The sequence below is a fragment of the Notothenia coriiceps genome, unplaced genomic scaffold, assembly GCF_000735185.1.
Source record: "Notothenia coriiceps isolate Sejong01 unplaced genomic scaffold, NC01 NC01_scaffold00036940, whole genome shotgun sequence".
Classification (NCBI taxonomy): Eukaryota; Metazoa; Chordata; class Actinopteri; order Perciformes; family Nototheniidae; genus Notothenia; species Notothenia coriiceps.
In genome coordinates this window covers 76267-89436 of record NW_011369641.1, presented here as the reverse complement: position 1 = coordinate 89436, position 13170 = coordinate 76267, and the positions used below count along the sequence as shown (strand labels likewise).

The window sequence follows — 13170 nt, the reverse complement described above, 5'->3', positions numbered from 1 at the left end:
TTGTGTGTGTGTGTGTGTGTGTGTGTGTGTGTGTGTGTGTGTGTGTGTGTGTGTGTGTGTGTGTGTATAGAGTGCAGTGCCCAGGAGCTGGTGGCTAAACAAAGACATGCCCAACGGTATCAGAACAGATGCTGTTTGCTCAACTAATATTGACAGGGGGCGTTTTTCCACATACCAGGATGTGACACTATAGGTGCGGCGGCCTTGCAAATGTCCCATTTATCACCCGCCGTCTGTTTATAGATTAAGAGAGCAGTGCCGAAAGCTTTATACTCTAATCGGCCAAAGATCTAGAGTTACACTGAATTACTTACAAGATATAAGTTGTAAAAAAGGACATCTAGGGAATAAAAAATACACTTCTGTCACAATCTTGTAGCAAATTGTAATAATAACTCGCCGTTGTTTTCCATGGCAGACCTATTTTCACTCTTCCCTTCCTCCGTGCTCTTTCCCTATTTCAGTCTTCCTCCATCATGTCTCACCCACTCACCCACTCACTCTTCTTCTGCCTCCTCCTCCTCAGTGAATCTATCTCTCTCTGCCTGAACACTAGAGGTTTTGTGGCCAACTGTCCTAGATTTGCTATTTTAGCTATATTTAACCCTGACTTGCAGTTCCAGCAGCAAATCGTCCAGGTTTCAGTCAGAAGTTCCCCCAGTGGGATCACTTGTGGGGAAACACGAGAGAAAATGTGCTCTTGGCAGCATCATACTTTATCTCACATACATACATATCAGACAGTTGCTGAATATAGACCATGTTTTATTCCAACGTGGTTTAAAGCACCTTTTTTGGCTTTCCTGTAAGTGGAACTCAAAATAATGTTGTCTTCCTCTTCAAAACACACAGCGCTGTTAATGTTGTGCTTAAAATAACAAATAAGCAGTAGCTCAAATTGTATGCACCTTCTTTGATTGATTGTCCTTTTCACTTCTAAATGAAGATGTATGCAATATTCTAAATTTATTTTATTGTCAACATATACTAGGGCTGTCCCGAATACCATTTTTCGGGCTCCGGATATTCGGTAGTAATTAGCAGCGAATATTCGGTGCGGAGAGATTTGTATTTTTTTTTTTATAAAAATGTTTTTCAAAAAAATATTTTTTTTCAAAAAGGTTTCATAACACGCTCCGAATCCGAGACACCTGACAACACGCTGTTAAGCAGAAGCGCAGAAAGACCATACTATTACGATTTATATTTATTTATTGTCTCAGTACTCGCAAACGTTAAAACTAAATGTGTCCTCTGTAGGGTAACTGTAGGGTCTGCTGTATTGTTGAGGATGTTGATGGCGTGGGGATGCACCTATGGACACAAGTTATTATTAGGCTGAGCAGAGCTACTCAACTTTATGCCAATAATTGCCTTAGCCCCAGATGTTCCCACATTACTCCTATTATTTTCACTATTCGGATAAAATAAAAAAACTATTATAAAAAAACAATTCGGTTGCTTGCTTGCAACTGTTTTCCAAGCGAAGTTAGTGCACGTTTTTATCATGTGTAACGTTACTGTTTAAACGGCGGATAAAGCAGCTTCATCATGGCAACTTGACAACAGCTAAGCTAAGCTAGGCTACTACTTACAGCATCCAGGTGACTTTTCAGAGTTGTTGTGCCACCGTGGTAGGCCAGTTTCTTATCGCATATTTGGCACATATTCTTCTTACCGTCGTCCAATTTAAAATGGTCCCAAACAGCTGAAGTCTTCGGCATTTTGTGGGTGAAACGAGGTGAAGCGTGCCGTTTGCGTTCGTGACTATGAGTGAACGCGATGTCAGGAGCACAGGCTGAGATTGTATATATTTCCGCATTTTAACAGTGCAATTCAAAAGTATAAATATAGTATAAGAATATGGCAATTCGCCTTTATTGGTAGCATACATTTAGGAAAAAAAATAAAATAATGAAATTGAAACCCGAATAGTTGGCCAACGAACGAATAGTCGAATATTCGGGTACAGCCCTAACATATACAATGAAAAAGGCCAAAGACCAAACATTATTTTATCCTTCTGATTTGCCAAAACCAGATTTAGGGTAGAATTTGTCCTTTTGCCACAAAGCTCCAATGTTGTGGAATAAAAACACTTAACGTTTCTTTTGGTGACTTTTTATTAAAACTCAACTGCCCAGCTGCTTTAGGACATTTTACAAATTAAAACATATGCATCAGACAGGGCTGAATGTCCAATAGGGGAATCAGAAAATAATGACAAAAGGACTTTCTTTATTTTAATGACATTTATAGAGAAATTGAGAATAAAACACTCTATCGTGATGCACCCAATGTCCACGAACAACTAGTGAAAAAAAGTTGAACAAAAGCAGAACATCTCTACATGTACCCACTGTGTTGGACCAGTCATATCTGTTAGCCCTGACCCCGCGCTGACGTCCTTTAATGCCTGTCAACCCCGGAGTAAATGAGATCAGTAGTGAAGGTCTCTGCAGCTGAAGCAGCGCTGTGTGTGGCTGCCTCTCAGCAGTGGGAGGCCAGAAGAAACAAGACAGACTCTCCATGCGTGAGGAGAGAGGCTGTTTCCAGGTCAGCTGCTCCTCAGACCTCCCTGCTGTCCAAAGGCTCGTTCCAGTACAGTACTTAACTTAGCAAGGGTCCTCACCTTTCTTTTTCTTTCTTCTTTTTTGTTTCATACTTTTTTTTTTTATCTGCCCTTTAGTTGTTCCTTCACATGTAAATCAGAAATGCCTCTCTGCTGGAGCGTAAGGCCTTTTTCTACTGCGGCTTTAGAAATATGAAAGAGCTCTCAGGAACTGAATTCACTTGATTAGGCTCCGTCTCGAATCCACTCTCTCTTTCTCCCTCTGCCTGTCTCCCTCTCTCACTCTAACACACTCACTTTAGAATGTACAGTAAATAGAAACATGCTTCTTACACACACACACACACACACACACACACACACACACACACACACACACACACACACACACACACACACACACACACACACAGTTATAGGACCCCTGCTGGGTTGAAGGTTCCTGGAATAGGTCAAAGGAATTCTTATAAATAATTTCTTGGTTTCGTCAAAATACACTGTATATGATGTTAGGAGTAGCAGTGACACTATTAACAGTGAAGCTACAATGATAGGAAGAGTTTATCCTTCTGTGCTATTGAATCTAAGATAATTATATAAATCTTTGTCCCTTTAATATTCCAAACACACACCATTCGCACGGAGGCAGGTTATATTTGGGACAAACTAAACACATTGTTTATGCTCTTTCTCCGTTTTCTCTCACTTTGTTTACATGCTAATGTGATGTGTATTGTTGGTGGGTCCCAGGAGGAACTGCAGTAGCTCGGAGGCAGAGCCCGGGGCTTTCTACATTTAGTTCCTTGCCAGGCTAATAACAGGCTGCCTCTCTGAGCTGACTGTCCTCTCATATTATTATGTGTGTCCCGTCTCCCAGCCCTGCCCTGATTCGTCAGCAGATATCGCTGTCATTGCCATGTTGCTGTGCGCCTCTGCTGCTCTCACAGAGTGCCTGCTATGCGCTTTTCTCTGGACAAATACATGGCAATATGAGAAGAAAATATTATGGCAGAAGTCTAATAGGTCAGCATGAATAGGTAGTTTGTGCAATACATCTGTATATCTAAATGAGAAAAATCTCATCTGTAAGGGAAAAATATGAAAGAGATATTTTTTTCATTTATTTATTTATATTCTTTTCTATGTAAAATCTTAAAATAAACGGTTAACATAAACAAATAAGCCTTAAAAAAAACGAGACCCTTAAGAAATTGTGATTTTTATATTTTCAACATCATTGACAACATTTCCCTTTACTTTAAAATGTACCATTTTGTAGAAACAGATTCTCAGAACATTTATATTTTCCATTCAAACTAATGACACACGGTGGAAATGATGATGATGATGATGATGATGATGATGATGAGGATGATGATGATGATGATGATGATTCAACTAAACACAACATCATATATATGTCATTTTTTTTTATAAATGCACAGTCACTGTTACATAATCATATGTGTGTTGCCAGGACTGTCATTAACAGTGCGTGTGGTTGCAGGTTTGTGATTGGCCGGGAGCGTCCGGGCCAGCAGAGTGAGGTGGCCACGCTCATCCAGCAGACCCTGGAGCAGGAGAGGAGGCAGAGAGAGCTGCTGGAGCAGCAGTACGCTCAGTATGACGCCGACGATGACGAGGTAAAGACCGGAGTCTGGACGGGGCATTCAATTAATGTTCATACATACTTATAAGAGGATGTACCCCATAGTGTGGAACCATTTTCCAATGTGCAAATAGGGTCAAATGCCCCCCTGGATAAAAGGAACATCCTTTATGTATGAAGCTCATTATATCCACATGTATTTGAAGTTCAGCTGCTGTCAGTTCACACACTTCTTATACATGACACTTCATTGGAAAATGTAAGCTTCTCGTTGTCACTTAATGTAAATCAGCTCCCTTCTCTTGACAGTTTCATGGAAGTTTTAGGTTATTAACTTCTTAAGACTGACTGACAGTGGGCTTTGATGCTGGCACACAGAATACACTCTCTAACGGATACACACAAATGAAGAGGATGCCATGTGAGTTCTAGAAAGCATCATTCAGCATTTCCCCTCTGCTGCTTATTCACAGCACGTTTAATCCAACAGACACTGAGCTCATGGTCCCGTGTGTGTGTGTGTGTGTGTGTGTGTGTGTGTGTGTGTGTGTGTGTGTGTGTGTGTGTGTGTGTGTGTGTGTGTGTGTGTGTGTGTGTGTGTGCGTGCGTGCGTGCGTGCGTGCGTGCGTGCGTGCGTGCGTGCGTGCGTGCGTGCGTGCGTGCGTGCGTGTCGGAGACACACCGGCATGTAGACACACTCACACTCAATGTAATTACATACTATACAGTAGTAGCACAAATCAATGCATAGCTCATCCTCACTAACACACACAGCTGCAGTCATGCGTAAATGTACATGCTGAAACATACTAACCCGGCCTCACTGTTAGTGATGTTTGATGTCTTTCATTTCCTGTTGGTATGTTGGATGAAAAGCCTTCATGCATAAGAAACTCCTCCCAGGCCCCGGAAGCTGATCCAAGCGCTCCCATCACACATTAAAACACTGTCAGCTCATATTAAAGCTCCTGCATAGAGTTCACAATTCAGCCATTAGCTACATTATCTCACAGCACTCTCTGATTCAAACACAGAAGAAACCTCCCTCCTGTGGCTTTAGCCCTGCTCTCTGTTAGTTCAGATAGAGGATGTAGAATGAAAATCAAAACTATGGAGAACATATTTATATATACACTGAACAAAAATATAAATGCAACACTTTTGTTTTTGCTCCCATTTTTCATGAGATGAACTCAAAGATCTAAAACATTTTCTGCATACACAAAATAACCATTTCTCTCAAATATTGTTCACAAATCTGAAAAAATCTGTGATAGTGAGCACTTCTCCTTTGCCGAGATAATTCATCCCACCTCACAGGTGTGGCATATCAAGATGCTGATTAGACAGCATGATTATTGCACAGGTGTGCCTTAGGCTGGCCACAATAAAAGGCCACTCTGAAACGTGCAGTTTTGCTTTATTAGGGGGGTCTGGGGGGGTCCGAAAACCCTAGGGTTANACAGGGAGAACTGTCTGGTGCTCTTTGCTTTGACTTCCATTCGCCAATGAGACAAATTCTGGTTGTTGTCTTTATTATAAAATTCTCTGTGTCGGTACTGGTGTCTGTAGCTGGTACTGGTCTTGTGCTGGTACTGGTGTCTGTGCTGGTTTATAGTCTTGGTGCTGGTACTGAGTGTCTGTGCTTGTACTAGTCTTGGTGCTGTACTGGTCTTGGTGCTGGGTACTGGTGTCAGTGCTGTACTGGTGTCTGTGCTGGTACTGGTTTCGGTGTTTTGTGCAAAGCAGCCCAACTAAAGGACTGTCTAAACAGCAAAGGGCGCAATAAATGGATTATTACCTATGGCAAAAATGTGCATAGACATGTATAGCACCAGTATTGTGGGAGCTATCTTGATTGGCGTATTACAAGATATGTAAAATGTCAATTTACTCCGGATCCTATGTAATAGCTAAGGCCTATTCAGTGTTCGAACCGTTTTTGTTCTCTTTTCTTGCCTTGTCATTTTTTATGGGTCTTCTCGTTGCATAACATCTACAAATGAGGGTCTATCTTTGCTTGCACGTTTCAGTATTTTACCGTGAATGTATTGTTATCTGTTATATTTAAGAGGCCTCTAATCATGCTTTTTTCTGGTTTTCCTTTTCCTGTATTGTGTAGTGGCTCCAAACACTTAAAGGCTCCTCCGCGGCTGGATATTTACGGCCAACAGTGATGTTTCAAGAGAGTCGTGACCGCATGGGCGCAACTTTATCTCAGCCAATGACCAGCCTCTGCATGCATCCCCTGGATATTATTTTATTAACTGCACTACTACTTGATACACACCTGACATCAGAGGAGAGGACTCTTTAAAGTAGAGCCTACTGATACTTGAGTATACACCTCGAACATCAGCAGGAGAGGACTTCTTTTAAAGTAGATGACACTACATACTGATATACACCGGTGAGGACATCAGCAGGAAGAGGACTCTTTTAAAGAGAGACACGGTACTACTGATTACACCGAACATCAGCAGGAGAGAACTCTTTAAAGTAGAGAAACTTACATACTGATATACAACCTGAACATCAGCAGGAGAGACTCTTTAAAGTGAGACCTAATACTGATAACACCTGAACCATCAGCAGGAGAACTCTTTAAAGTAGGACACTAATACTGATATTACACCTGAACATCGCAGGAGAGGACTCTTTAAAGTAGGACACTACATACCTGGAGAATACACCTGAAATCAGCAGGAGAGACTCCCTCTCTAAGTAGAGACACTACATACTGGAATTACACCGGGGAACATCAGCAGGAGAGGACTCTTTAAAGTAGAGACCTACATACTGATATACACCTGAACATCAGGCAGGAGAGGATCTTTAAAGTGAGACACTACATACTGATTATACCACCTGAACATCAGCCAGGGATGAGACTCTTTAAAAGTAGAGACACTAATACTGGATATACACCTGAACATCAGGCAGGAGAAGGACTCTTTTAAGTAGAGACACTACCATCTGATATACACCTGAACACAGCAGGATAGGACTCTTTAAAGTTAGAGTACTACAGGTACATACTGATATCTGTAAGGCTTATATTTATATAAGGCTTTATTAACTCTGTATTGGAAGGCTGCTATTCTAGTGTGATTCTATTAAACAAGGTAACCGGGGGACTATATGTATGAAACTAATCTTTATGGCCATCACAATTGCTTGTAGTACCTGTTAAGTATTAGATATAAATGTGTGTTTGTGTGCTTGCATCTCGATCCATTACCCTTCAAAAGGACATGTGCATACAAGGAGAACTTTCATATTATTTATATATATGATTGATGGTTGCTGAACATTATGAATACCTTGTAATCCTGTTGAGAAATCTGTGTCTTGTCCATTGATCCGGTACAGTGCCCTGGTTGGGCGAGGAGTCCTTCTGTTGTTATAAAGCAAAAGAAGAACTAAGATTAGTTTCATCTTATGGTGGTTTCATAACAATGTTCCTAAGTGGTCCAACATATTTTACTTTGGATATCACACCTTGTGTCCCTTTGCCCTGACATCAGCTGTAGAGACGAAGTCGGGGCACGTCTTTTCACAACCTCTTTTGTGCCGTACTGGCTTGTTTGTTTGGATCATGTCGGCGGAACAGAAAAGATTATTGTTCTGCTTAAATTTTGAAACTTGAAAAACTCCATTGCGCACTATTTATTTACTCTGGAAACTGAGGAGTAATGCCTGTGAGCCGGCGCTGAACTCCACACATCTTTGGCATTGTCCAGATAACTTCTGCCCAGCTCAGCGCTGCCAGATGTCTGCTGCGCCTTGCCCACCAGACTGAAACACAGAACAGTCCATTCTCACAAGTCTTGCTGAAGGGGTAGGTGACCAATCAGGGAGCCAGATGGTCATGGTTTGCAAATAGGACTACTGCCTTAATCGCCAACAACTAATAGATCAGATATATACTGTCAACTCGAATGGTCCAGTCAAAATCACATTATGAGTGCAATGGGGAGGAGATCCCTATCTCCCGCCCCGCATTGCATCCTCGATCATGGTTTATAAAGAACAGTGTGGGAACATCACGTTGTTTGCGTTTTCTCTAGAATTAATGATACCAATCTCCATGGTTGCTTAGCCAACTATTAAAGGTCAAGATACCAGCAGCCAGTTAGCTTAGCGATGAGAAGCAGAAACCTTTGATGTATTACAAGCAAGGGCTAACCTCAGGGTGTAAAAAGTGAAGCAAATGTTAAAATCTCCATTGCTAACGAAAATAAGTCTATTATATCAGATCCTGATTCTGACTGGATTCATTGCCTCTCCGTAAACATTGCAAACATGAGATTATGGTCTCAATTGGAGGGATTCAAGTCAGCTGGTTTTGAGTTCATGAAAGTTTTTAAATTGTAGCATTTTAGTCACCTTAAAATATCATATTCAACGTTGGATTCTACGCCATCATTTTGTGTCACTTCTGGTCCCGCATTTAACAACTTCGAGACCCTAATGATTAAAAAAAAGGGCTATAAAAGTGCTCATACTGGGTAGTTTTTTTTGTTTAAAAAAATTAATTATCCGCTGATTTACAGACATCTCTTTCCCAATGTAAGACAATAGGACAAAGTATTTTTTGGCCGGGTGACGTCACAGACTGATACAGAACTTGTAGTATTTTGGCCACGAAAACTTGCTTCAACGTCCGGTGCACTTCCTGTGGGCTTGGTGAGATCACAGGGACTACATCCAGGGGTTAAATAGGATGATGCTCTAATGTCCCCGGGAAACAAACACAATACACACAAACGCGTCACAGATTATTTTGCGGTATTTGGCTGCCGAACGAAATAATGTACGCAGCTCGCGACGTAAGGAGTCTAGTGGACGCCGGTATCAGTAGCCTACTGCAAGTAAAAAATATATATACACTGAACAAAAATATAAACGCAACACTTTTGTTTTTGCTCCCATTTTTCATGAGATGAACTCAAAGATCTAAAAAATGTTCTATATACACAAAATAACCATTTCTCTCAAATATTGTTCACAAATCTGAAAAANTGGTGTGACCACCATTTGCCTCACGCAGTGCAACACATCTCCTTCGCATAGAGTTGATCAGGTTGTTGATTGTGGCCTGTGGAATGTTGGTCCACTCCTCTTCAATGGCTGTGTGAAGTTGCTGGATATTGGCAGGAACTGGAACACGCTGTCGTATACGCCGATCCAGAGCATCCCAAACATGCTCAATGGGTGACATGTTAGGGTTAGGGTTAAACTGACTGGTTTTCAGACCCCCACAGACCCCCCCCAATAAAGCAAAACTGCACTTTCAGAGTGTCCTTTTATTGTGGCCAGCCTAAGGCACACCTGTGCAATAATCATGCTGTCTCAGAGCATCTTGATATGCCACACCTGTGAAGTGGGATGGATTATCTCGGCAAAGGAGAAGTGCTCACTATCACAGATTTTTTCCGATTTGTGAACAATATTTGAGAGAAATGGTTATTTTGTGTATATAGAACATTTTTTAGATCTTTGAGTTCATCTCATGAAAAATGGGAGCAAAAACAAAAGTGTTGCATTTTATATTTTTGTTCAGTTTATATATATATTTTTTTTTTAATTAATTATGTTGTTTATAAATTATCCTGAGAGCCCATCCCTGAGCTAAACTAGCATATTTGCGTAAAGACATAATTGAGTAGTATCAATGTTTCAATCCAACTCTCTTCAAGAACGCACATATGCATATTATCCTGTTAACACTTTTAAACCTTTATTTCTCTATTCACCACTCTAAAATAAAGTCAAATGTATGCCATTATGCTCAAATCTATGCTATGCTAACCTCTTTCCTCAGAGATGCTGCACGTGGAGCCATGAAACAAGAGATTAAAATTAAATGAATGTGAAGGGTAGCATTTCAAGCTAAGCTATTCAAGAGAAAGAAGGAACGTCTTCTGTAAACCAAAAACAGGACAAAGAAGGTCGTTAACACATGACGAGACCATGAGTGGGAAGTACAATATTAAGANAGGAAAATAACACCGGTCGGATTCCGTGTGGACACGTTATTAGTACGACAGAGTCTCGTAGAACTATACGGTGTGGACACTTCACCCTACCTAATAGAGCCGTTTCCTCTTCACGAGTGATAGTGTCTAAAAAAGGCTAAACACTTGTTATAAACTCTCTTTACCAATAAAACACATATATCTTGTAAAAAATCTAGAAACTCAAGTAGAGTACTTTTTACCCTCGTTTTTGTTTTCACAACGTAAAATATAAAAACAAGTCAAATATATATATAAAAAAAAAATTAATTAATACAACAAATATTTAATAGGACTCTCGGGTAGGGACTCGATTTGATCGTATAAACGCATTTCTGTATTAACTCATCATAGTTACAAAGTTAGGTTGAGAGAAGTTCTTGCGTGTATACGTATAATAGGACAATTGTGAAAATTTGGAAATAAAGAGATAAGTGGTGAGATTTTATTTCAGTTTACATACGGTAATACGAGTTTAGATACGATACGATTGGAGAAAGGAGTCTCTACGACGTGCACCTCGGTACTTTGTTCTCTAATTTTAATTTACTTACACTTCCCATCGTAAAGTTCGATTCGATAAGTTCTTCTTTCTTCCTTTGCAGAAGACTATTTGGTTTTCATCCTGTTTCTTCCAGCATATTGTGTACTTGCTCTGGTACGTGCTACCCTTCAATGTGAGAGATGTCCCTCTCGATTGCAATACTTAATGGGTAATTATCGGTTGGAACTCTTGCGTTGTACACAGACGGCGAACGTTTTACAGTGGATTTTTATCTCTCTATTCACCCTGATAAAAATCGACGGTGTAGCATTACTGAGGGTGTAGAAAGTTGTTGGAGCTAACCTTTGACGTTATAGTATATTTAGTAATCTCGACCTCTTCTCTGTACTTGGGGCCTAGGAAGTACGTCTTATGGTAAAGATGGTATACCTTATGTTTTTTCTTTCGCAGGGCTTAATGGAATTATTAACGTGCAGTTTTGCTTTATTGTGGGGGTCTAGGGGGGTCAGAAAATCCTGGGGTTAAACCCTAACCCTAACCCTAACATGTCACCAGTTGAATGGGCAGCAGTTGTGGGATGCTCTGGATCGGCGTATACGACAGCGTGTTCCAGTTCCGGCCAATATCCAGCAACTTTGCACACCCATTGAAGAGGAGTGGACCAACATTCCACAGGCCACAATCAACAACCTGATCAACTCTATGCGAAGGAGATGGGTGACATGTTAGGGGTTAGGGTTAGGGTTTAACCCTAGGGGTTTTCGGACCCCCCTAGACCCCCGAATAAAGCAAAACTGCATGTTTCAGAGTGGCCTTTTATTGTGGCCAGCCTAAGGCACACCTGTGCAATAATCATGCTGTCTAATCAGCATCTTGATATGCCACACCTGTGAGGTGGGATGGATTATCTCGGCAAAGGAGAAGTGCTCACTATCACAGATCTTTTCAGATTTGTGAACAATATTTGAGAGAAATGGTTATTTTGTGTATATAGAACATTTTTTAGATCTTTGAGTTCATCTCATGAAAAATGAGAGCAAAAACAAAAGTGTTGCATTTATATTTTTGTTCAGTGTATATATACAGTATAAACATATATTCATTGCCAATTTGGAAGAATCTTCATTCAAAGTTACTAAGGAAAGTAAATACATAATAATAAAGTTAACAAGACATTATTTAGTAAAACATTAAATATTGTAACCAGAAAATATTTTTAATAATACAATTATTTAATAATCATAATTATAAAAAGACACAAATATATCCAATCAAATAAAATAACTATTCTAAATATAAAATAGTAAATAAGTTCCAACAGTGCATCGAATAATTATTTTCCAAAGGAATTTGTAGGAATAGGAATGTTATCCATATAAAAAACACTCACTGGTTAGGATATTGTATGTTTAGCTATAGGAGAGAGCAAACAATAATGTGTTACTTGTTGTTATTAAGCCTTGGAATCTAAGAGAACAGACCCAGGAATCAACTTTCTGGAAGTTTGATGAAAACTATTTGTGATCATTTGTCAAGTACATCTTTCCAAAATGATTTGATCCTCGGGCAATCCCATAAGCAGTGTAACAGTAATTAACTTCAAGTGAGCACCCTGCTCCACAGATCCCCAGAAGGAGGCATGAACATAACAATGCTGACTGTATTAAAATAGTTAATCCATACATACATTACCAACCGCTGTAAAAACACACTTGAAATCTGCCTGCGTTCAGCACCAAGTTATCCATAATCCCTACGTAACTGCCGATAGGGTAAACAGTTACGAAACCATTACAAAGATCTATGGTGCAATAAAAGGAGCTCATAAATATTAATATCTCTATAAATATTAGAATGAGTTCTCAACAGGGGGAGTGTTGAGGGAGGTTATTTCTCACTTTTGAGTGCTGCCTGCGTTGATCTGACGGACAGCTCTTTATTGGTGCTGGGGCTCCTGTCCCAAGAGGAAGAAATCCTGCTTCAGTTAGCAATAGTCATCACACACACACATCAGTCAAATTGTGGGTTTGATTATATCTGATCCAACACACACACACATGCCCATCTGTCAGCACTTAAATGCTACACACACATAAAGACAGCATGGAGACCAAACGCGCAATATCAGGTTTACTTCGGCTGTGGGAAAATGTGGTCAGTATTTCTCCTCTGTATTATCATATTTTATAAACTGGATTAAAGAATAGAGATTCCATTGAATAAGGTTGAAGAGAATAATTATATTTGATAAAATGGTATCTAAACAAATGTAAGCGTATAGAATAAAAGGCTCTTTGTTCGTCAGAATTAAACAAAAAGTAACTCTACATTAAAGACTGAAAAGATCTATTAATGTCAACACCAACATGTAGACACATGAACACACACACACACACACACACACACACACACACACACACACACACACACACACACACACACACACACACACACACACACACGA

General features: G+C 40.0%; 1 protein-coding gene and 1 long non-coding RNA gene across 2 annotated transcripts in view; one reads left to right on the top strand and one right to left on the bottom strand.

The window, feature by feature from the left end:
* LOC104964256 (neurabin-1) overlaps positions 1–13170 on the top strand; it is a gene marked incomplete at its 5' end in the record, with an annotated part of 36918 nt that overhangs the window by 5484 nt on the left and 18264 nt on the right. The window contains one exon of the mRNA XM_010792997.1: positions 4080–4215. Coding sequence (XP_010791299.1) covers positions 4080–4215 — 136 coding nt within the window. The remainder of the gene's footprint in view (positions 1–4079; positions 4216–13170) is intronic.
* LOC104964255 (uncharacterized) lies at positions 5644–7779 on the bottom strand. The gene is made up of 3 exons (XR_800396.1): positions 7683–7779; positions 7505–7578; positions 5644–5657 (listed from the first exon to the last, which is right to left on the bottom strand). It is a non-coding gene; the product is annotated as an uncharacterized lncRNA (long non-coding RNA).